The sequence below is a fragment of the Scyliorhinus torazame genome, chromosome 20, assembly GCF_047496885.1.
Source record: "Scyliorhinus torazame isolate Kashiwa2021f chromosome 20, sScyTor2.1, whole genome shotgun sequence".
Lineage (NCBI taxonomy): Eukaryota > Metazoa > Chordata > Chondrichthyes > Carcharhiniformes > Scyliorhinidae > Scyliorhinus > Scyliorhinus torazame.
The window spans coordinates 22,504,220-22,529,256 of NC_092726.1; the positions used below are offsets into that span (position 1 = coordinate 22,504,220).

Sequence of the window (25,037 nt, forward strand, 5' to 3'; positions counted from 1 at the left end):
GTATTGCTTATCCTCAACTGTTGAAAATTCTCCTGAGATAGAATTCAGCTCTGAAATAATTGCATTCGAACGTGGCAAGATTGCGCCCTGCGATTTCACTCCATGCCTCTGTTTTGTCAACGAAATACTGCTCTCGTCTTCAAACTGTGAAGAAACAAGTCACTCACAAATGTGTCAGGACGGGTAGGTCCGCGAAGATGTCCCTGGGAAGCGTCAGCAAATTGTTGTTTCCCAATGAGCTGGAAAGGGAATAAATGATTAAATATGGCGTGACAGAAAAACAAGAAATTTTAGTGGATAAGAACATATACGAGCAGGAGTCGGCCACCTGGCCCCTCGAGCCTGCTCCACCATTCAATGAGATCATGGCTGATCTTTTGTGGACTCAGCTCCACTTTCCGGCCCGAACACCATAACCCTTAATCCCTTTATTCTTCAAAAAACTATCTATCTTTATCTTAAAAACATTTAATGAAGGAGCCTCAACTGCTTCACTGGGCAGGGAATTCCATAGATTCACAACCCTTTGGGTGAAGAAGTTCCTCCTAAACTCAGTCCTAAATCTACTTCCTCTTATTTTGAGGCTAAGCCCCCTAGTTCTGCTTTCACCCGCCAGTGGAAACAACCTGCCTGCATCTATCCTATCCCCTTCATAATTTTATATGTTTCTATAAGATCCCCCCTCATCCTTCTAAATTCCAACGAGTACAGTCCCAGTCTCCTCAACCTCTCCTCGTAATCCAACTGCAAAATTTATTGCCCGTCCCTAATTGCCCTGCAGAAGGTGGTGGTGATCATCCCTCGCTGATCCTCACTGGTGGCTCCATCTGTTAGAACCCAGGGTGCAGTAGCCGCTCACTGCCGAAAGACTTACAGGTGATTCAGAGACTTGAGTCCTCGGAAGGCGTATTTGGAGAGCGCCTGGATGCTGTTGTTCTCGATGAAGCTGCGGACGTACAAAGATAGGGCAGAGTTCAGCACAGGCGTTTCCCCGCAGAGCTTGACTGAAGCTCCGTCGAAAGAAGGCAGCTACTTACAGGTACTGAAGGTGAGATAAGCCATCGAACGCATCATTCCCAATCAGGCTGAAGGAGTTTGAGTTCATCAAGCTGAAGGGGAGAGAGAGCGGAGAGAAAACATATCACCAGCATCGTGTTACCTCTTTCGGACTGCTAGATAACTTGTGACCTGATGCCTACCCTCCTTGACCGCGAGCTATCGATTTCTTGCCTTTGTGAATTCAAATGACTTTAGGTGGGCGCACAATTTTTCACGTGTTTTTTTTCAAATAAATCTAGTACACCCAATTCATTTTTTCCAATTAAGGGACAATTTAGCCTGGCCAATCCACCTACCCTGCACATCTTTCGGTGGTGCGGGCTGTAAAAGTAAAAATGGGAAAACATGCCATTTTAAACATGGAAGTCTGGCAATACCTGGAGACGGCTGCATGAAATGAAAATCGCTGATTGTCACAAGTAGGCTTCAAATGAAGTGACTGTGAAAAGCCCCGAGTCGCCACATTCCGGCGCCTGTTCGGGGAGGCTGGTACGGGAATCGAACCGTGCTGCTGGCCTGCCTTGGTCTGCTTTCAAAGCCAGCGATTCAGCCCTGTGCTAAACAGCCGCTACATGAGAGAACGCAGGGAAAAATCCCGAGAAGGGTTAACAGTAGCTGCAAAAGAAGGTTTTGAGATGCAGACAGCCTTCATCAAACAGGTGTTAAGAAAACAGCTGGTGACTATTCAAGCTGCAAAATTGACGCAAGTCTTTTAAGTCACAGCAGATTGGACTTTTAGTCAGATGGGGAAAAAAAGCAATATTTCGCACCTTATTTGAAGTTAATTATTTTAGTAAGCAGCTAAAAAAGAATTGCTAGGATCTTCGGTTGAATTGGGTGACAAATGTTTAGGTGTGAAATTCTGCTGACACTGGGTGAATATGGGAAGCTGGAGACAACGTGACAACGGGAACACACGTTAACCCCAAATCGGAGTCAGAGTTCTGACAAGTTAAGGGCACTATCTGGTAATAAAGCAACTTTAGAAGTGACAGAAACCAGATGTAACACCCCTCTGGGATCAAAGCACTTTTGAACACCACAAGGGAAACAATGTAATCAGAGTTCTATGAGCTGAAGTCATGCTCAATATGAATACATAGTCGTGTTAGAAATAATTCAGATTAAAGGTGCCTTGTGCAATCAAGAGTAAAATAAAGTTACTTTACGATAATGTCATATAAACTTAATAACTGCTAGAAGGAGAATATAAACCCTTAAACCGGGGACAACCAGCAGAGTCAGCTCTCATAGCTGCCCTCGGTCATGGGAAGGAGAGAGCACAGAAACCGAGCAGAACAGCGAATCCATCTGAGGAAGACCAGAAGCTAAAGAAGAGAGATTGCCAAGGTGGACCTGAAGGTCTTTTCAACCAACCAAGAGATCCAGAAGCAAGATCTTTTTACTTTTCTGTGAAGACAGTGATTGCATCTTTTAAAAGAAAAAATATAACAAAAAAATAACAAAGTTTTAACCTGAAACAGTGGTTATTACAAATTCTACTTTACTTACTGAGCAATGCGGGACCCAGGATCAATGCTACTAAGTGGTAAGTAGATAACATTCTTCTATGAAGATATGGGTTATACCGGGGGATAACTTGAAAATATAGTTTGACTTGAATAGCACCCACCTAAGTCTTCATAGGAGTCAGGGAGTGAGAATCCCTGTTCACCATTTCGACTGTCTTATTGGCCCTTTTTGGTACAGGGGGAATCCTAAGAGTAGTGGTGAGTTTTTTTACTTCAGGGCGAAACCCACGCAAACACAGGGAGAAAATGCAAACTCCACACGGCCAGTGACCCAGAGCCGGGATCGAACCTGGGACCTCGGCGCCGTGAGGCAGCAGCGCTAACCACTGCGCCACCGTGCTGCCCCTCAAGTGATTTTTTAAAAAGTGATAACTTAAAAACTTTTATGGTAAGTCGCACAGCGCTTAAGTGGGCCTCATTAAGCCTTTATTCAGCTCATTAAATGTGACGCATACTCTGACAGTGTTACTGTCTGCTGACTGGGAGATTGAGACTGGGAGACTATTACACTTTGCCAAGCATTATTGCTGAACAGTCAAAGAGAGAAAGCAAATTGATAACTGATCGACGAATGCAATGAACTGGGTGGGTCTGATAATCTCTGAAGCTAATGTGAGCCTAATGGCCTGCTGTTCTGATGTGGTGACTCGATAGCTCTCACCTGAGCGCAGGACATGTGGGGCAGTCGGTAGCGCCCTTGCCAACCTGTAAAACCACCTGACACATGACAACGGCAGGCAGGTAAGAACGGGAGAGATCCCTGATCAGCATGTGGCGGAGAGAAGTTGGAGCCTCTGCCATCAATATCCACAGCGGCCTGCATGTTGCCGCGGCAACAAAATTAAATCACTGGTCCGGGGGGGGGGGGGGGGGGAGACTCCAGTGTTGACCATTTTTCCCAGCAGCCACCATGGGATCTTTGAACAAGTTTTCCTGAGGAAAACATTTGCCCGATCCATAAGGAAAAGTCCGGAGAATATCTTTTGGAGTTATAGTTGGGATCAGGTCAGATTCTTGAGGCGAGGCGCAGAGGTATCTGAGAATGTTTATCCAATATTATCAAATTAAATGAAATGAAATGAAATGGAAATCGCTTATTGTCACAAGTAGGCTTCAAATGAAGTTACTGTGAAAAACCCCTAGTCGCCACATTCCGGCGCCTGTTCGGGGAGGCTGTTACGGGAATAAAACACAGCACATTAGTTCAGGCGCTCCAGACTGGTTTCTAATAAAACATCTAATGCCTACGATTGCAGGATCAACGAAACCCTAAATCCTTTCCACATCCCATGTACCAAGCGTATCCGATCAATGACTCCAGTGTCAGGAGCCTGACTCGGAAAATTAATCCCATTTAATCACTGGATTCCTCTGTTTGAATTCTTTAAGAAACAAAAATTTCAAATAAATTTAAAGTACCCAGTAATTTTGTTTCCCACTGAAGGGGCAATTTAGCGCGGCCAATCCACCTACCCTGCACATCTTTTTGGGTTGTGGGGGTGAGGCCCACGCAGACACGGGGAGAATGCGCAAACTTCACACGGACAGTGACCCAGAGCCGGGATCGAACCCGGGTCCTCCGCGCCGTGAGGCAGCAGTGCTAACCACTGCGTCGCCGTGCCGCCCTGTCCTGTTTGAATTCTGAAGATTTGGAAAGAGCTTTCCTCAAACAATCTTGATTCATTGATGGGGCAACTTGTAAATCAGAAGGCCAAGACCAGTCCGTTTCTGGGGTTTGAGCGACGCACAACTGAAGGGGGATGTTTAAGATGATGCACAGAGACAAAGACTTGTTCAGTCCGTGAAGGACAAAACCATCCAATTCCCCCATTCTATACTTACAGGAATTGCAGAGTTCGGAGGTGGGAAAAGGCACGTTCGGGAATTTGACTGAATTTTGCTTTGACGAAAGTTCTGGAAGACCAAAATGACACATTGTTGAATAACTCACACCCGACAGTAACTTAACAATGACAATGCTCTTTGGAAATATGGTGAAACGTTCTTTAGTGTAACGCAAGTAACACTTGCACAACTATCTATTCTGTCATTCAATTGTTATTTTTAAAAATAATGCACCAGACTACGTTTGACATTAAATGTACACTGTAAATCTAACCTGTTAACAGCACGGGGTTAGATACCGAGTAAAGCTCCCTCTCCACTGTCCCCATCAAACACTCCCAGGACAGGTACAGCACGGGGTTAGATACAGAGTAAAGCTCCCTCTACACTGTCCCCATCAAACACTCCCAGGACAGGTACAGCATTGGGTTAGATACAGAGTAAAGCTCCCTCTACACTGTCCCCATCAAACACTCCCAGGACAGGTACAGCATGGGGTTAGATACAGAGTAAAGCTCCCTTACACTGTCCCCATCAAACACTCCCAGGACAGGTACAGCACGGTGTTAGATACAGAGTAAAGCTCCCTCTACACTGTCCCCATCAAACACTCCCAGGACAGGTACAGCACGGGGTTAGATACAGAGTAAAGCTCCCTCTACACTGTCCCCATCAAACACTCCCAGGACAGGTACAGCACGGTGTTAGATACAGAGCGAAGCTCCCTCTACACTGTCCCCATTAAACATTCCGAGGACTGGTACAGCACGGGGTTAGATACAGAGTAAAGCTCCCTCTACACTGTCCCCATCAAACACTCCCAGGACAGGTACAGCACGGGGTTAGATACAGAGTAAAGCTCCCTCTACACTGTCCCCATCAAACACTCCCAGGACAGGTACAGCATGCGGTTAGATACAGAGTAAAGCTCCCTCTACACTGTCCCCATCAAACACTCCCAGGACAGGTACAGCACGGGGTTAGATACAGAGTAAAGCTCCCTCTCCACTGTCCCCATCAAACACTCCCAGGACAGGTACAGCACGGTGTTAGATACAGAGTAAAGCTCCCTCTACACTGTCCCCATCAAACACTCCCAGGACTGGTACAGCACGGGGTTAGATACAGAGTAAAGCTCCCTCTACACTGTCCCCATCAAACACTCCCAGGACAGGTACAGCACGGGGATAGATACAGAGTAAAGCTCCCTCTACACTGTCCCCATCAAACACTCCCAGGACAGGTACAGCATGCGGTTAGATACAGAGTAAAGCTCCCTCTACACTGTCCCCATCAAACACTCCCAGGACAGGTACAGCACGGGGTTAGATACAGAGTAAAGCTCCCTCTCCACTGTCCCCATCAAACACTCCCAGGACAGGTACAGCACGGGGTTAGATACAGAGTAAAGCTCCCTCTACACTGCCCCCATCAAACACTCCCAGGACAGGTACAGCACGGGGTTAGATACCGAGTAAAGCTCCCTCTATACTGCCCCCATCAAACTCTCCCAGGACAGGTACAGCACAGGGCTGGATGCCGAGTAAAGCTCCCTCTGCACTGCCCCCATCAAACATTCCCAGGAATGGTACAGCACGGGGTTAGATACAGAGTAAAGCTCTCTCTACACTGTCCCCATCAAACACTCCCAGGACACGTACAGCATGGGGATAGATACAGAGTAAATTTCCCTCTACACTGTCCCCTTCAAACATTCCCAGGACAAGTACAGCACGGGTTAGATACAGAGTAAAGCTCCCTCTACACTGTCTCCATCAAACACTCCCAGGGCAGGTACAGCACGGGATTAGATACAGAGTAAAGCTCCCTCTACACTGTCCCCATCAAACACTCACAGGACAGGTACAGCACGGGGTTAGATACAGAGTAAAGCTCCCTCTGCACTGTCCCCACCAAACACTCACAGGACAGGTACAGCACGGAGTTAGATACAGAGTAAAGCTCCCTCTACACTGTCCCCATCAAACACTCCCAGGGCAGGTACAACACGGGTTAGATACAGAGTAAAGCCCCTCTACACTGGCCCCAGCAAACACTCCCAGGACAGGTACAGCACGGGGATAGAAACAGAGTAAATTTCCCTCTACACTGTCCCCTTCAAACATTCCCAGGACAAGTACAGCACGGGTTAGATACAGAGTAAAGCTCCCTCTACACTGTCTCCATCAAACACTCCCAGGGCAGGTACAGCACGGGGTTAGATACAGAGTAAAGCTCCCTCTACACTGTCCCCATCAAACACTCACAGGACAGGTACAGCACGGGGTTAGATACAGAGTAAAGCTCCCTCTGCACTGTCCCAATCAAACACTCTCAGGACAGGGACAGCACGGGGTTAGATACAGAGTAAAGCTCCCTCTGCACTGTCCCCACCAAACACTTCCAGGACAGGTACAGCACGGAGTTAGATACAGAGTAAAGCTCCCTCGACACTGTCCCCATCAAACACTCCCAGGGCAAGTACAACACGGGTTAGATACAGAGTAAAGCCCCCTCTACACTGGCCCCATCAAACACTCCCAGGACAGGTACAGCACGGGGTTAGATACAGAGTAAAGCTTCCTCTACACTGTCCCCATTAAACACTCCCAGGGCAGGTACAACACAGGGTTAGATACAGAGTAAAGCCCCCTCTACACTGTCCCCATCAAACATTCCCAGGACAGGTACAGCACAGGGCTAGATACAGAGCAAAGCTCCCTCTCCACTGTCCCCATCAAACACTCCCAGGACAGTTACAGCACGGGGTTAGATACAGAGTAAAGCTCCCTCCACACTGACCCCATCAAACACTCCCAGGACAGGTGGAGCAGTGTTAGATACAGAGTAAAGCTCCCTCTACACTGTCCCCATCAAACACTCCCAGGACTAGTACAGCACAGGGTTAGATACAGAGTAAAGCTCCCTCTACACTGCCCCCATCAAACACTCCCAGGAAAGGTACAGCACGAGGTTAGATGCAGAGTAAGCTCCCTCTACACTGGCCCCATCAAACACTCACAGGACAGGTACAGCACGGGGATAGATACAGAGTAAAGCTCCCTCTACACTGTCCCATCAAACACTCCCAGGACTGGTACAGCACGAGGTTAGATACAGAGTAAAGCTCCCTCTACACTGTCCCCATCAAACACTCCCAGGACAGGTACAGCACGGGGTTAGATACAGAGTAAAGCTCCCTCTACACTGTCCCCATCAAACACTCCCAGGACAGGTACAGCACGGGGTTAGATACAGAGTAAAGCTCCCTCTACACTGTCTCCATCAACACTCCCAGGACAGGTACAGCACGGGGTTAGATACAGAGTAAAGCTCTCTCTACACTGTCCCCATCAAACACTCCCAGGACACGTACAGCATGGGGATAGATACAGAGTAAATTTCCCTCTACACTGTCCCCTTCAAACATTCCCAGGACAAGTACAGCACGGGTTAGATACAGAGTAAAGCTCCCTCTACACTGTCTCCATCAAACACTCCCAGGGCAGGTACAGCACGGGATTAGATACAGAGTAAAGCTCCCTCTACACTGTCCCCATCAAACACTCCCAGGACAGGTACAGCACGGGGTTAGATACAGAGTAAAGCTCCCTCTGCACTGTCCCCACCAAACACTCACAGGACAGGTACAGCACGGAGTTAGATACAGAGTAAAGCTCCCTCTACACTGTCCCCATCAAACACTCCCAGGGCAGGTACAACACGGGTTAGATACAGAGTAAAGCCCCTCTACACTGGCCCCAGCAAACACTCCCAGGACAGGTACAGCACGGGGATAGATACAGAGTAAATTTCCCTCTACACTGTCCCCTTCAAACACTCTCAGGACAGGGACAGCACGGGGTTAGATACAGAGTAAAGCTCCCTCTGCACTGTCCCCACCAAACACTTCCAGGACAGGTACAGCACGGAGTTAGATACAGAGTAAAGCTCCCTCGACACTGTCCCCATCAAACACTCCCAGGGCAAGTACAACACGGGTTAGATACAGAGTAAAGCCCCCTCTACACTGGCCCCATCAAACACTCCCAGGACAGGTACAGCACGGGGTTAGATACAGAGTAAAGCTTCCTCTACACTGTCCCCATTAAACACTCCCAGGGCAGGTACAACACAGGGTTAGATACAGAGTAAAGCCCCCTCTACACTGTCCCCATCAAACATTCCCAGGACAGGTACAGCACAGGGCTAGATACAGAGCAAAGCTCCCTCTCCACTGTCCCCATCAAACACTCCCAGGACAGTTACAGCACGGGGTTAGATACAGAGTAAAGCTCCCTCCACACTGACCCCATCAAACACTCCCAGGACAGGTGGAGCAGTGTTAGATACAGAGTAAAGCTCCCTCTACACTGTCCCCATCAAACACTCCCAGGACTAGTACAGCACAGGGTTAGATACAGAGTAAAGCTCCCTCTACACTGCCCCCATCAAACACTCCCAGGAAAGGTACAGCACGAGGTTAGATGCAGAGTAAGCTCCCTCTACACTGGCCCCATCAAACACTCACAGGACAGGTACAGCACGGGGATAGATACAGAGTAAAGCTCCCTCTACACTGTCCCATCAAACACTCCCAGGACTGGTACAGCACGAGGTTAGATACAGAGTAAGCTCCCTCTACACTGGTCCCATCAAACACTCCCAGGACAGGAACAGCACGGGGTTAGATACAGAGATAAGCTCCCTCCACACTGTCCCCCGGTGTGTCATTATATAATATACACCGGAGTGTGATACACAGTAACACGGTGTGTTATTATATAATATACACAGGAGTACGATACACAGTAACACGGTGTGTTGTTATATAATATACACAGGAGTGTTGTACACAGTAACACGGTGTGTTATTATATAATATACACAGGAGTGTTGTACACAGTAACACGGTGTGTCATTATATAATATACACAGGAGTGTTATACACAGTAACACGGTGTGTTATTATATAATATACACAGGAGTGTTGTACACAGTAACACGATGTGTCATTATATAATATACACCGGAGTGTGATACACAGTAACACGGTGTGTTATTATATAATATACACAGGAGTATTATACACACTAACACGGTGTGTCATTATATAATTTACACAGGAGTGTGATACACAGTAACACGGTGTGTTTTTATATAATATACACAGGAGTGTGATACACAGTAACACGGTGTATCATTATATAATATACACAGGAGTGTGATACACAGTAACACGGTGTGTTATTATATAATATACACAGGAGTGTGATACACAGTAACACAGTGTGTTACTATATAATAGACACAGGAGTGTGATACACAGTAACACGCTGTGTTATTATATAATATACACAGGAGTGTGATACACAGTAACACGGTGTGTTATTGTATAATATACACAGGAGTGTTATACACAGTAACACGGTGTGTTGTTATATAATATACACAGGAGTGCTATACACAGTAACACGGTGTGTTAATATATAATATACACAGGAGTGTTATACACAGTAACACGGTGTGTCATTATATAATATACACAGGAGTGTGATACACAGTAACATGGTGTGTTATTATATAATATACACAGGAGTGTTATACACAGTAACACGGTGTGTTTTTATATAATATACACAGGAGTGTGATACACAGTAACACGGTGTATCATTATATTATATACACAGGAGTGTGATACACAGTAACACAGTGTGTTATTATATAATATACACAGGAGTGTGATACACAGTAACATAGTGTGTTACTATATAATAGACACAGGAGTGTGATACACAGTAACACGGTGTGTTACTATATAATAGACACAGGAGTGTGATACACAGTAACACGGTGTGTTATTATATAATATACACAGGAGTGTGATACACAGTAACACGGTGTGTTATTGTATACTATACACAGGAGTGTTATACACAGTAACACGGTGTGTTTTTATATAATATACACAGGAGTGTGATACACAGTAACACGGTGTGTCATTATATAATATACACAGGAGTGTGATACACAATAACACAGTGTGTTACTATATAATATACGCAGGAGTGTTATACACAGTAACACGGTGTGTTATTATATAATATACACTGGAGTGTTATACACAGTAACACGGTGTGTTATATAATATACACAGGAGTGTTATACACAGTAACACGGTGTGTTATTATATAATATACACAGGAGTGTTATACACAGTAACACGGTGTGTTATTATATAATATACACAGGAGTGTTATACACACTAACACGGTGTGTCATTATATAATATACACAGGAGTGTGATACACAGTAACACGGTGTGTTATTATATAATATACACAGGAGTGTGATACACAGTAACACGGTGTGTTATTATATAATATACACAGTAGTGTGATACACAGTAACACGGTGTGTTATATAATATACACAGGAGTGTGATACACAGTAACACGGTGTGTTATTATATAATATACACAGGAGTGTTATACACAGTAACACAGTGTGTTATATAATATACACAGGAGTGTTATACACAGTAACATGGTGTGTTATTATATAATATACACAGGAGTGTTGTACACAGTAACACGGTGTGTTATTATATAATATACACAGGAGTGTGATACACAGTAACACGGTGTGTTATGATATAATATACACAGTAGTGTGATACACAGTAACACGGTGTGTTATATAATATACACAGGAGTGTGAAACACAGTAACACGGTGTGTTATTATATAATATACACAGGAGTGTTATACACAGTAACACAGTATGTTTTATATAATATACACAGGAGTGTGATACACAGTAACACGGTGTGTTATGATATAATATACACAGTAGTGTGATACACAGTAACACGGTGTGTTATTATATAATATACACAGGAGCGTTGTACACAGTAACACGGTGTGTCATTATATAATATACACAGGAGTGTGATACACAGTAACACGGTGTGTTATTATACAATATACACAGGAGTGTGACAGACAGTAACACGGTGTGTCATTATATAATATACACAGGAGTGTTATACACAGTAACACGGTGTGTTTTTATATAATATACACAGGAGTGTTATACACAGTAACACGGTGTGTTATTATATAATATACACAGGAGTGTGATACGCAGTAACACGGTGTGTTATTATATAATATACACAGGAGTGTTATACACAGTAACACGGTGTGTTATTATATAATATACACAGGAGTGTTATACACAGTAACACGGTGTATTTTTATATAATATACACAGGAGTGTTATACACAGTAACACGGTGTGTTTTTATATAATATACACAGGAGTGTGATACACTTTAACACGGTGTGTTATTATATAATATACACAGGAGTGTGATACACAGTAACACGGTGTGTCATTATATAATATACACAGGAGTGTTGTACACAGTAACACGGTGTGTCATTATATAATATACACAGGAGTGTGATACACAGTAACACAGTGGTTATTACATAATATACACAGGAGTGTTATACACAGTAACACTGTGTGTTACTATATAATATACACAGGAGTGTGATACACAGTAACAAGGTGTGTTATTATATAATATACACAGGAGTGTTATACACAGTAACACGGTGTGTTATTATATAATATACACAGGAGTGTGATACACAGTAACACGGTGTGTCATTATATAATATACACAGGAGTGTTTTCCACAGTAACACGGTGTGTTATTATATAATAGACACAGGAGTGTGATACACAGTAACATGGTGTGTTATTATATAATATAAACAGGAGTGTTGTACACAGTAACACGGTGTGTCATTATATAATATACACAGGAGTGTGATACACAGTAACACAGTGGTTATTACATAATATACACAGGAGTGTTATACACAGTAACACAGTGTGTTACTATATAATATACACAGGAGTGTGATACACAGTAACAAGTTGTGTTATTATATAATATACACAGGAGTGTTATACACAGTAACACGGTGTGTTATTATATAATATACACAGGAGTGTGATACACAGTAACACGGTGTGTCATTATATAATATACACAGGAGTGTGATACACAGTAACAAGGTGTGTTATTATATAATATACACAGGAGTGTGATACACAGTAACACGGTGTGTCATTATATAATATACACAGGAGTGTTTTCCACAGTAACACGGTGTGTTATTATATAACATACACAGGAGTGTGATACACAATAACATGGTGTGTTATTATATAATATAAACAGGAGTGTTGTACACAGTAACACGGTGTGTTATTATATAATATACACAGGAGTGTGATACACAGGAACACGGTGTGTTATTATATAATATAAACAGGAGTGTTGTACACAGTAACACGGTGTGTTATTATATAATATAAACAGGAGTGTTGTACACAGTAACACGGTGTGTTATTATATAATATACACAGGAGTGTGATACACAGGAACACGGTGTGTTATTATATAATATAAACAGGAGTGTTGTACACAGTAACACGGTGTGTTATTATATAATATATACAGGAGTGTGATACCACAGTAACACGGTGTGTTATTATATAATATACACAGAAGTGTTTTCCACAGTAACACGGTGTGTTATTATATAATATACACAGGAGTGTGATACACAATAACATGGTGTGTTATTATATAATATACACAGGAGTGTGATACACAGTAACACGGTGTGTTATTATATAATATACACAGGAGTGTGATACCACAGTAACACGGTGTGTTATTATATAATATACACAGGAGTGTTTTCCACAGTAACACGGTGTGTTATTATATAATATACACAGGAGTGTGATACACAGTAACACGGTGTGTTATTATATAATATACACAGGAGTGTTATACACAGTAACACAGTGTGTTACTTCTTTAATAGACACAGGAGTGTTATACACAGTAACACAGTGTGTTGTTATATAATATATGCAGGAGTGCTTTGTCTAAAACAACATGCATGTGTACAGCAACTGGCCCAGCAGAAAAATGCCAGAAAAATACTCCTTTATAAAATCTTGGTGCAGAATTCTGAAGGGGCAGTAACAACAGAGTCGATATTAATGGTTAGAGTGCTGTGATAATCCCTCCCAAATAAGCAAATCTCTCTGTTATTTTTCTGGCTGCATTCTCTGCAGCAATAGTTCAGCAATTTATTTTACGCCTCTTATGTTACCCTGGGACAGCGAGGCTTTGTTGTTCTCCGTCCTTTGAGTTTAAATGAGGTGATCCCCACTGTGATGCTCCCCACAGTCGAGCAGCTGCCAGCACTCACTGCCCAGCCTGACGCACGAGGGATGTCCATGATGACGAGGTAACACAGAGGACTGGCCCTCAAACCCTCCAAGGCGACAAAACTGGGGAGAAAGTGGAACATTGTTAGGCCGCGCCGATCCGGCCTCTCGACCCTGGCTTTACTTACAAGGAGGTCAAGTGGTCAGCAAAGGCTTGCGGGATGGATCTCGATGCGACGCAGAACGCACCGTCCTTGGTGCAGGAGCAGGATGCGGGACACAGGGAGTCTTTGGGCCACCTCTTCGCGTCCACTGAGAGACACAGGCAGAGGATACAAAACAGGAACATGACCGTCATCACCCAGCACTTGGAAATACTGCCGTCTGGCCTACTCATCCTGCGCGACTGAAGCCAAACAGCGCAACCCTTCAATACAGATTATGGTTCCTTACTGACACGACCGGCTTTGAGGGAGGTCGTGCGTCGCTGGCCGTGACCCACTTCACAGGCAGACGTGGCCACTTTGTCGGCGAGCTGTCTTGAATACCAATGCCTCTTGCTCACATCTCTCCCCTGTGAGGCGGGCTCAGGGGTCTGACAGCCCTCGCCAAGCTGAAGGGGGAACTCAGTGATGGAAGCCTTTTTGCTGATGTCAGGCGGTCTCAATGGGCTCAATTGTTCCGGAGGCCGTGCCGTGTGCCAGGAGCTGCGGCTGGTGAACTGACAGCGCTGCGCAGACTGCGAGAGAGAGAGAGAGAGAGAAATCTCACAGCTCACAAAACACGGCTCTGCCAGGAGAAACCAGCATTGCCAAGGCTGCGCCTCCTTCGCATCCCCTGCAGTGGAGTAGCCACACTCCTGCAATGTGTCGGTGGCTGGGTGGGGTGGGGAGGGGGGACCATTCACTCCTGTGTCTCACGCAGTCCTGTGCGGTTCTGCACCTTTGGGTCCACGCCATCACCGCCACGGTAGCACAGCGCTTAGCACTGTTGCTTTCCAGCGCCGGGGTCCCGGATTCGATTCCCGGCTTGGGTCACTGTCTGTGCGGAGTCTGCACGTTCTCCCCCGTGTCTGCGTGGGTTTCCTCCGGGCGCTCCGGTTTCCTCCCACAAGCCCCGAAAGACGTGCTTTTTGGGTGAATCGGACATTCTGAATTCCCCCTCTGTGACCCGAACAGGCGCCGGAATGTGGCGACGAGGAGATTTTCACAGTAACTTCATTGCGGTGTTAGTGTAAGCCCACTTGTGACACTAGCAAAGATTAAAATTATTATGCTACAATCTGAGCATTCATCCCGTAGTGTTCACCGTGCACAGTTATTGCTGTGTTGGTATATTCCAGACATTGAGGACAGAGTTGGAGGAGGCTGACCGTTTGGCGATAACCCTGAATCACAACACCAAGCTCTGTTGCCATCAGTGTCTCGACTCAGGCACGTTGGGCTGGACGCCTTCTGCGCATTGCGCCGTCAAATTGGTGAGAAGTTTGGGTTTCACACATTGCATAATCCTCAATCACCCAAAGATTTGGATGGCCCAGCTGCAATGCGACCCTTCCACATCTGGATCATTCACTGGGCCCTCTGGACAACACCCAACACTCTCGTTATCCCCTTTGACAAAGAATCATCCAGACTCGAAACGTGAGCTCCCTTCACTCTCCACAGACATCTCTCTCCCAACAGATGCTGTCAGACCTGCCGAGGTTGTCCGAGGTTGTTTCTGCTCATGTTTCAGATCATCGACTCTATACGGTGCAGAAGGAGGCCATTCGGCCCATCGAGTCTGCACCAGCCCTCTGAAAGAACATCCTACCTGGGCCCAATCCCCCACAAACCCAGAACACAACCTAAAGTTTGGACAGTAAGGGGCAATTTTAGCACGGCCAATCCACCTGACCTGCACATCTTATGATAATAATCTTTATTATTGTCACAAGTCGGCTTACATTAACTGCAATGAAGTTACTGTGAAAAGCCCCTAGTCGCCACATTCTGGCGCCTGTTCGGGTACACAGAGGGAGAATTCAGAATGTCCGATTCACCCAACAGCACGTCTTTCGGGGACTTGTGGGAGGAAACCGGAGCACCCGGAGGAAACCCACGCAGACACGAGGAGAACGTGCAGACTCCGCACAGACAGTGACCCAAGCCGGGAATCGAACCCGGGCCCCTGGCGCTGTGAAGCAGCAGTGCTAACCACTGTGCCGCCCTTGTCGACCCAGTGATTCTCGATGCTGATTTTTGAAGGAAGAAGAGGAATCTCTCTCGGGGAGCTGAATACCGCCCATTGCACATGCAGGCAGTGCTTTGAATCCAGCAAGTATCCATCAGCCCCGACTCAAAACCAGGCGCTGCATTGCACTGCTCCTGACAATGGCTGTCTTATCCACAGAGTCCCCAGCCCGCCTCACTATCCCTCCTGCAGCTGGCTTCGCTCAATGGGGTAGCTTATTCTGAAGATGCGATCAACCGAAACATTTGAAACCATCCTCTCTTGTGTGCAGCAGGGTCACTGTCGATGAGAATGCAACGGAAGACCTGAGAATGTTCCGCAGTGACTTTGTCAGCCGACAGCGTCACTTTTGATCATTTTTCTTGATTCGCAAGTTGCAAAGGCAGTCATAAATTTAGCTTTGCTCGGTAGATTTCCTCACTCGCCTCTCCGAAATGACAAATATGTTGTCCTAAAAGACTACCTCCTCCCTGCCTCTGAGAGTTCGAATCCATGCTCGCTGTATCATTCCAGCTCCAATTCATTTAGATCCCGAGTATCCCGACAGTGCAGAAGAAGGTCATTCGGCCCATCGAGTCTGCACCGACCCTCTGAAAGAGCACACTATCCTAGGCCCAATCCCCCACCCTATCCCGGTAACTGCAGAACCTGCACATTGGAAACAAAGGGAAAATTTATCACGGCCAATCCCCTTAACCTGCACATCTTGGGACTGTGGGAGGAAACCAGAGCACCCGGAGGAAACCCACGCAGACACGGGGAGAACGTGCAGACTCCGCACAGACAGTGACCCAAGCTGGGAATCGAACCCGGGACCCTGGTGTGTGAGGCAGCCGTGCTAACCACTGTGCTACCGTGCTGCCCTCGCTGTGTCACCCTCACTGTGTCACCCACGCTGTGTCACCGTGCTGCCCTCGCTGTGTCACCGTGCTGCCCTCGCTGTGTCGCCGTGCTGCCCTCGCTGTGTCACCGTGCTGCCCTCGCTGTGTCACCGTGCTGCCCTCGCTGTGTCACCGTGCTGCCCTCGCTGTGTCACCGTGCTGCCCTCGCTGTGTCACCGTGCTGCCCTCTCTGTGTCACCGTGCTGCCCTCGCTGTGTCACCGTGCTGCCCTCGCTGTGCTGCCCTCGCTGTGTCACCGTGCTGCCCTCGCTGTGTCACCGTGCTGCCCTCGCTGTGTCACCGTGCTGCCCTCGCTGTGCTGCCCTCGCTGTGTCGCCGTGCTGCCCTCGCTGTGTCGCCGTGCTGCCCTCGCTGTGTCGCCGTGCTGCCCTCGCTGTGTCGCCGTGCTGCCCTCGCTGTGTCGCCGTGCTGCCCTCGCTGTGTCTCCGTGCTGCCCTCGCTGTGCCACCGTGCTGCCCTCGCTGTGTCTCCGTGCTGCCCTCGCTGTGTCACCGTGCTGCCCTCGCTGTGTCATCGTGCTGCCCTCGCTGTGTCACCGTGCTGCCCTCGCTGTGTCACCGTGCTGCCCTCGCTGTGTCGCCGTGCTGCCCTCGCCGTGCTGCCCTCGCTGTGTCGCCGTGCTGCCCTCGCTGTGTCACCGTGCTGCCCTCGCTGTGTCACCGTGCTGCCCTCGCTGTGTCGCCGTGCTGCCCTCGCTGTGTCACCGTGCGGCCCTCGCTGTGTCACCGTGCTGCCCTCGCTGTGTCACCGTGCTGCCCTCGCTGTGTCACCGTGCTGCCCTCGCTGTGTCACCGTGCTGCCCTCGCCGTGCTGCCCTCGCTGTGTCGCCGTGCTGCCCTCGCTGTGTCGCCGTGCTGCCCTCGCTGTGTCGCCGTGCTGCCCTCGCTGTGTCACCGTGCTGCCCTCGCTGTGTCACCGTGCTGCCCTCGCTGTGTCTCCGTGCTGCCCTCGCTGTGTCACCGTGCTGCCCTCGCTGTGTCACCGTGCTGCCCTCGCTGTGTCGCCGTGCTGCCCTCGCTGTGACACCGTGCTGCCCTCGCTGTGACACCGTGCTGCCCTTGCTGTGTCACCGTGCTGCCCTCGCTGTGTCGCCGTGCTGGCCTCGCTGTGTCACTGTGCTGCCCTCGCTGTGTCGCCGTGCTGCCCTCGCTGTGTCACCGTGCTGCCCTCGCTGTGTCACCGTGCTGCCCTCGCTGTGTCACCATGCTGCCCTCGCTGTGTCGCCGTGCTGCCCTCGCTGTGTCGCCGTGCTGCCCTCGCTGTGTCGCCGTGCTGCCCTCGCCGTGCTGCCCTCGCTGTGTCACCGTGCTGCCCTCGCTGTGTCGCCGTGCTGCCCTCGCTGTGTCACCGTGCGGCCCTCGCTGTGTCACCGTGCTGCCCTCGCTGTGTCACCGTGCTGCCCTCGCTGTGTCGCCGTGCTGCCCTCGCTGTGTCACCGTGCTGCCCTCGCTGTGTCACCGTGCTGCCCTCGCTGTGTCACCGTGCTGCTCTCGCTGTGTCACCGTGCTGCCCTCGCTGTCTCGCCGTGCTGCCCTCGCTGTGTCACCGTGCTGCCCTCGCTGTGTCCCCGTGCTGCCCTCGCTGTGTCACCGTGCTGCTCTCGCTGTGTCGCCATGCTGCCCTCGCTGTGTCACCGTGCTGCCCTCGCTGTGTCGCCGTGCTGCCCTCGCTGTGTCACCGTGCTGCCCTCGCTGTGTCACCGTGCTGCCCTCGCTGTGTCACCGTGCTGCCCTCGCTGTGTCACCGTGCTGCCCTCGCCGTGCTGCCCTCGCTGTGTCGTCGTGCTGCCCTCGCTGTGTCACCGTGCTGCCCTCGCTGTGTCCCCGTGCTGCCCTCGCTGTGTCACCGTGCTGCCCTCGCCGTGCGGCCCTCGCTGTGTCACCGTGCTGCCCTCGCTGTGTCACCGTGCTGCCCTCGCTGTGTCCCCGTGCTGCCCTCGCTGTGTCACCGTGCTGCCCTCGCTGTGTCACCGTGCTGCCCTCGCCGTGCTGCCCTCGCTGTGTCACCGTGCTACCCTCGCTGTGTCACCGTGCTGCCCTCGCTGTGTCGCCGTGCTGCCCTCGCTGTGTCGCCGTGCTGCCCTCGCTGTGTCGCCGTGCGGCCCTCGCTGTGTCACCGTGCTGCCCTCGCTGTGTCACCGTGCTGCCCTCGCTGTGTCACCGTGCTGCCCTCGCTGTGTCACCCTGCTGCCCTCGCTGTATCACCGTGCTGCCCTCGCTGTGTCACCGTGCTTCCCTCGCTGTGTCACCGTGCTGCCCTCGCTGTGTCACCGTGCTGCCCTCGCTGTGTCCCCGTGCTGCCCTCGCTGTGTCACCGTGCTGCCCTCGCCGTGCTGCCCTCGCCGTGCTGCCCTCGCTGTGTCACCGTGCTACCCTCGCTGTGTCACCGTGCTGCCCTCGCTGTGTCACCGTGCTGCCCTCGCTGTGTCACCGTGCTGCCCTCGCTGTGTCACCGTGCTGCCCTCGCTGTGTCACCGTGCTGCCCTCGCTGTGTCACCGTGCTGCCCTCGCTGTGTCACCGTGCTGCCCTCGCTGTGTCGCCGTGCTGCCCTCGCTGTGTCGCCGTGCTGCCCTCGCTGTGTCGCCGTGCTGCCCTCGCTGTGTCGCCGTGCTGCCCTCGCTGTGTCGCCGTGCTGCCCTCGCTGTGTCGCCGTGCTGCCCTCGCCGTGCTGCCCTCGCTGTGTTGCCGTGCTGCCCTCGCTGTGTCTCCGTGCTGCCCTCGCTGTGTCGCCGTGCTGCCCTCGCTGTGTCGCCGTGCTGCCCTCGCTGTGTCGCCGTGCTGCCCTCGCTGTGTCGCCGTGCTGCCCTCGCTGTGTCGCCGTGCTGCCCTCGCTGTGTCGCCGTGCTGCCCTCGCTGTGTCGCCGTGCTGCCCTCGCTGTGTCGCCGTGCTGCCCTCGCTGTGTCACCGTGCTGCCCTCGCTGTGTCGCCGTGCTGCCCTCGCTGTGTCGCCGTGCTGCCCTCGCTGTGTCACCGTGCTGCCCTCGCTGTGTCACCGTGCTGCCCTCGCTGTGTCACCGTGCTGCCCTCGCTGTGTCACCGTGCTGCCCTCGCTGTGTCACCGTGCGGCCCTCGCTGTGTCACCGTGCTGCCCTCGCTGTGTCACCGTGCTGCCCTCGCTGTGTCACCGTGCTGCCCTCGCTGTATCACCGTGCTGCCCTCGCTGTGTCACCGTGCTGCCCTCGCTGTGTCACCCTGCTGCCCTCGCTGTGTCACCCTGCTGCCCTCGCTGTCTCACCGTGCTGCCCTCGCTGTGTCACCGTGCTGCCCTCGCTGTGTCACCGTGCTGCCCTCGCTGTGTCGCCGTGCTGCCCTCGCTGTGTCGCCGTGCTGCCCTCGCTGTGTCGCCGTGCTGCCCTCGCTGTGTCGCCGTGCTGCCCTCGCTGTGTCGCCGTGCTGCCCTCGCTGTGTCACCGTGCTGCCCTCGCTGTGTCTCCGTGCGGCCCTCGCTGTGTCACCGTGCTGCCCTCGCTGTGTCACCGTGCTGCCCTCGCTGTATCGCCGTGCTGCCCTCGCTGTGTCACCGTGCTGCCCTCGCTGTGTCGCCGTGCTGCCCTCGCCGTGCTGCCCTCGCTGTGTCGCCGTGCTGCCTTCGCTGTGTCACCGTGCTGCCCTCGCTGTGTCGCCGTGCTGCCCTCGCTGTGTCACCGTGCTGCCCTCGCTGTGTCACCGTGCTGCCCTCGCCGTGCTGCCCTCGCTGTGTCACCGTGCTGCCCTCGCTGTGTCACCGTGCTGCCCTCGCTGTATCACCGTGCTGCCCTCGCTGTGTCACCGTGCTGCCCTCGCTGTGTCGCCGTGCTGCCCTCGCTGTGTCGCCGTGCTGCCCTCGCTGTGTCGCCGTGCTGCCCTCGCTGTGTCGCCGTGCTGCCCTCGCTGTATCACCGTGCTGCCCTCGCTGTGTCACCGTGCTGCCCTCGCTGTGTCACCGTGCTGCCCTCGCTGTGTCACCGTGCTGCCCTCGCTGTGTCACCGTGCTGCCCTCGCTGTGTCGCCGTGCTGCCCTCGCTGTATCACCGTGCTGCCCTCGCTGTGTCGCCGAGCTGCCCTCGCTGTGTCACCGTGCTGCCCTCGCTGTGTCACCGTGCTGCCCTCTCTGTGTCACCGTGCTGCCCTCGCTGTGTCCCCGTGCTGCCCTCGCTGTGTCGCCGTGCTGCCCTCGCTGTGTCACCGTGCTGCCCTCGCTGTGTCACCGTGCTGCCCTCGCTGTGTCACCGTGCTGCCCTCGCTGTGTCACCGTGCTGCCCTCGCCGTGCTGCCCTCGCTGTGTCACCGTGCTGCCCTCGCTGTGTCACCGTGCTGCCCTCGCTGTGTCTCCGTGCTGCCCTCGCTGTGCCTCCGTGCTGCCCTCGCTGTGTCGCCGTGCTGCCCTCGCTGTGTCGCCGTGGTGCCCTCGCTGTGTCACCGTGCTGCCCTCGCTGTGTCCCCGTGCTGCCCTCGCTGTGTCACCGTGCTGCCCTCGCTGTATCGCCGTGCTGCCCTCGCTGTGTCGCCGTGCTGCCCTCGCTGTGTCGCCGTGCTGCCCTCGCTGTGTCACCTTGCTGCCCTCGCTGTGTCACCGTGCTGCCCTCGCTGTGTCCCCGTTCTGCCCTCGCTGTGTCACCGTGCTGCCCTCGCTGTATCGCCGTGCTGCCCTCGCTGTGTCACCGTGCTGCCCTCGCTGTGTCTCCGTGCTGCCCTCGCTGTGTCACCGTGCTGCCCTCGCCGTGCTGCCCTCGCTGTGTCACCGTGCTGCCCTCGCTGTGTCGCCGTGCTGCCCTCGCTGTGTCACCGTGCTGCCCTCGCTGTGTCACCGTGCTGCCCTCGCCGTGCTGCCCTCGCTGTGTCGCCGTGCTGCCCTCGCTGTGTCGCCGTGCTGCCCTCGCTGTGTCGCCGTGCTGCCCTCGCTGTGTCACCGTGCTGCCCTCGCTGTGTCTCCGTGCTGCCCTCGCTGTGTCACCGTGCTGCCCTCGCTGTGTCTCCGTGCTGCCCTCGCTGTGTCACCGTGCTGCCCTCGCTGTGTCACCGTGCTGCCCTCGCCGTGCTGACCTCGCTGTGTCACCGTGCTGCCCTCGCTGTGTCGCCGTGCTGCCCTCGCTGTGTCACCGTGCTGCCCTCGCTGTGTCTCCGTGCTGCCCTCGCTGTGTCACCGTGCTGCCCTCGCTGTGTCGCCGTGCTGCCCTCGCTGTGTCTCCGTGCTGCCCTCGCTGTGTCGCCGTGCTGCCCTCGCTGTGTCGCCGTGCTGCCCTCGCTGTGTCACCGTGCTGCCCTCGCTGTGTCACCGTGCTGCCCTCGCTGTGTCGCCGTGCTGCCCTCGCTGTGTCTCCGTGCTGCCTTCGCTGTGTCACCGTGCTGCCCTCGCTGTGTCACCGTGCTGCCCTCGCTGTGTCTCCGTGCTGCCTTCGCTGTGTCACCGTGCTGCCCTCGCCGTGCTGCCCTCGCTGTGTCACCGTGCTGCCCTCGCTGTGTCACCGTGCTGCCCTCGCTGTGTCGCCGTGCTGCCCTCGCTGTGTCGCCGTGCTGCCCTCGCTGTGTCGCCGTGCTGCCCTCGCTGTGTCACCGTGCTGCCCTCGCTGTGTCGCCGTGCTGCCCTCGCTGTGTCGCCGTGCTGCCCTCGCTGTGTCTCCGTGCTGCCCTCGCTGTGTCACCGTGCTGCCCTCGCTGTGTCACCGTGCGGCCCTCGCTGTGTCACCGTGCTGCCCTCGCTGTGTCACCGTGCTGCCCTCGCTGTGTCACCGTGCTGCCCTCGCTGTGTCACCGTGCTGCCCTCGCTGTGTCGCCGTGCTGCCCTCGCTGTGTCACCGTGCTGCCCTCGCTGTGTCACCGTGCTGCCCTCGCTGTGTCCCCGTGCTGCCCTCGCTGTGTCGCCGTGCTGCCCTCGCTGTGTCGCCGTGCTGCCCTCGCTGTGTCGCCGTGCTGCCCTCGCTGTGTCGCCGTGCTGCCCTCGCTGTGTCGCCGTGCTGCCCTCGCTGTGTCGCCGTGCTGCCCTCGCTGTGTCGCCGTGCTGCCCTCGCTGTGTCGCCGTGCTGCCCTCGCTGTGTCGCCGTGCTGCCCTCGCTGTGTCACCGTGCTGCCCTCGCTGTGTCACCGTGCTGCCCTCGCTGTGTCACCTTGCTGCCCTCGCTGTGTCACCGTGCTGCCCTCGCTGTGTCGCCGTGCTGCCCTCGCTGTGTCGCCGTGCTGCCCTCGCTGTGTCGCCGTGCTGCCCTCGCTGTGTCGCCGTGCTGCCCTCGCTGTGTCGCCGTGCTGCCCTCGCTGTGTCTCCGTGCTGCCCTCGCTGTGTCACCGTGCTGCCCTCGCTGTGTCACCGTGCTGCCCTCGCTGTGTCGCCGTGCTGCCCTCGCTGTGTCGCCGTGCTGCCCTCGCTGTGTCTCCGTGCTGCCCTCGCTGTGTCACCGTGCTGCCCTCGCTGTGTCACCGTGCTGCCCTCGCTGTGTCGCCGTGCTGCCCTCGCTGTGTCGCCGTGCTGCCCTCGCTGTGTCACCGTGCTGCCCTCGCTGTGTCACCGTGCTGCCCTCGCTGTGTCACCGTGCGACCCTCGCTGTGTCACCGTGCTGCCCTCGCTGTGTCGCCGTGCTGCCCTCGCTGTGACACCGTGCTGCCCTCGCTGTGCTGCCCTCGCTATGTCACCGTGCTGCCCTCGCTGTGTCACCGTGCTGCCCTCGCTGTGTCACCGTGCTGCCCTCGCCGTGCTGCCCTCGCTGTGTCGCCGTGCTGCCCTCGCCGTGCTGCCCTCGCTGTGTCACCGTGCTACCCTCGCTGTGTCACCGTGCTGCCCTCGCTGTGTCTCCGTGCTGCCCTCGCTGTGTCACCGTGCTGCCCTCGCTGTGTCACCGTGCTGCCCTCGCTGTGTCACCGTGCTGCCCTCGCTGTGTCGCCGTGCTGCCCGCGCCGTGCTGCCCTCGCTGTGTCGCCGTGCTGCCCTCGCCATGCTGCCCTCGCTGTGTCGCCGTGCTGCCCTCGCCGTGCTGCCCTCGCTGTGTCACCCTGCTGCCCTCGCTGTGTCACCGTGCTGCCCTCGCTGTGTCGCCGTGCTGCCCTCGCTGTGTCGCCGTGCTGCCCTCGCTGTGTCACCCTGCTGCCCTCGCTGTGTCACCGTGCTGCCCTCGCTGTGTCGCCGTGCTGCCCTCGCTGTGTCGCCGTGCTGCCCTCGCTGTGTCTCCGTGCTGCCCTCGCTGTGTCACCGTGCTGCCCTCGCCGTGCTGCCCTCGCTGTGTCGCCGTGCTGCCCTCGCTGTGTCACCGTGCTGCCCTCGCTGTGTCGCCGTGCTGCCCTCGCTGTGTCGCCGTGCTGCCCTCGCTGTGTCGCCGTGCTGCCCTCGCTGTGTCGCCGTGCTGCCCTCGCTGTGTCACCGTGCTGCCCTCGCTGTGTCACCGTGCTGCCCTCGCTGTGTCGCCGTGCTGCCCTCGCTGTGTCGCCGTGCTGCCCTCGCTGTGTCACCGTGCTGCCCTCGCTGTGTCACCGTGCTGCCCTCGCCGTGCTGCCCTCGCTGTGTCGCCGTGCTGCCCTCGCTGTGTCACCGTGCTGCCCTCGCTGTGTCACCGTGCTGCCCTCGCTGTGTCGCCGTGCTGCCCTCGCTGTGTCGCCGTGCTGCCCTCGCTGTGTCGCCGTGCTGCCCTCGCTGTGTCACCGTGCTGCCCTCGCTGTGTCACCGTGCTGCCCTCGCCGTGCTGCCCTCGCTGTGTCGCCGTGCTGCCCTCGCTGTGTCACCGTGCTGCCCTCGCTGTGTCACCGTGCTGCCCTCGCTGTGTCACCGTGCTGCCCTCGCTGTGTCGCCGTGCTGCCCTCGCTGTGTCGCCGTGCTGCCCTCGCTGTGTCACCGTGCTGCCCTCGCTGTGTCACCGTGCTGCCCTCGCCGTGCTGCCCTCGCTGTGTCGCCGTGCTGCCCTCGCTGTGTCACCGTGCTGCCCTCGCTGTGTCACCGTGCTGCCCTCGCTGTGTCGCCGTGCTGCCCTCGCTGTGTCGCCGTGCTGCCCTCGCTGTGTCGCCGTGCTGCCCTCGCTGTGTCGCCGTGCTGCCCTCGCTGTGTCCCCGTGCTGCCCTCGCTGTGTCGCCGTGCTGCCCTCGCTGTGTCGCCGTGCTGCCCTCGCTGTGTCACCGTGCTACCCTCGCTGTGTCCCCGTGCTGCCCTCGCTGTGTCGCCGTGCTGCCCTCGCTGTGTCGCCGTGCTGCCCTCGCTGTGTCGCCGTGCTGCCCTCGCTGTGTCGCCGTGCTGCCCTCGCT

General features: G+C 53.6%; 1 protein-coding gene across 1 annotated transcript in view; it reads right to left on the reverse strand.

Annotated features, from left to right (window-relative positions):
• Positions 1-14,448, reverse strand: part of lgi3 (leucine-rich repeat LGI family, member 3) — a 35,490-nt gene extending 21,042 nt beyond the window's left edge. Inside the window, exons 1-5 of the mRNA XM_072485925.1 lie at positions 13,892-14,448; positions 4,434-4,505; positions 1,038-1,109; positions 875-946; positions 168-239 (exon numbers count right to left, since the gene is read on the reverse strand). Of these exons, the coding sequence (XP_072342026.1) occupies positions 168-239; positions 875-946; positions 1,038-1,109; positions 4,434-4,505; positions 13,892-14,100 (497 nt within the window). The 5' untranslated portion in view covers positions 14,101-14,448. The remainder of the gene's footprint in view (positions 1-167; positions 240-874; positions 947-1,037; positions 1,110-4,433; positions 4,506-13,891) is intronic.
• Positions 14,449-25,037: the final 10,589 nt, after the last annotated feature.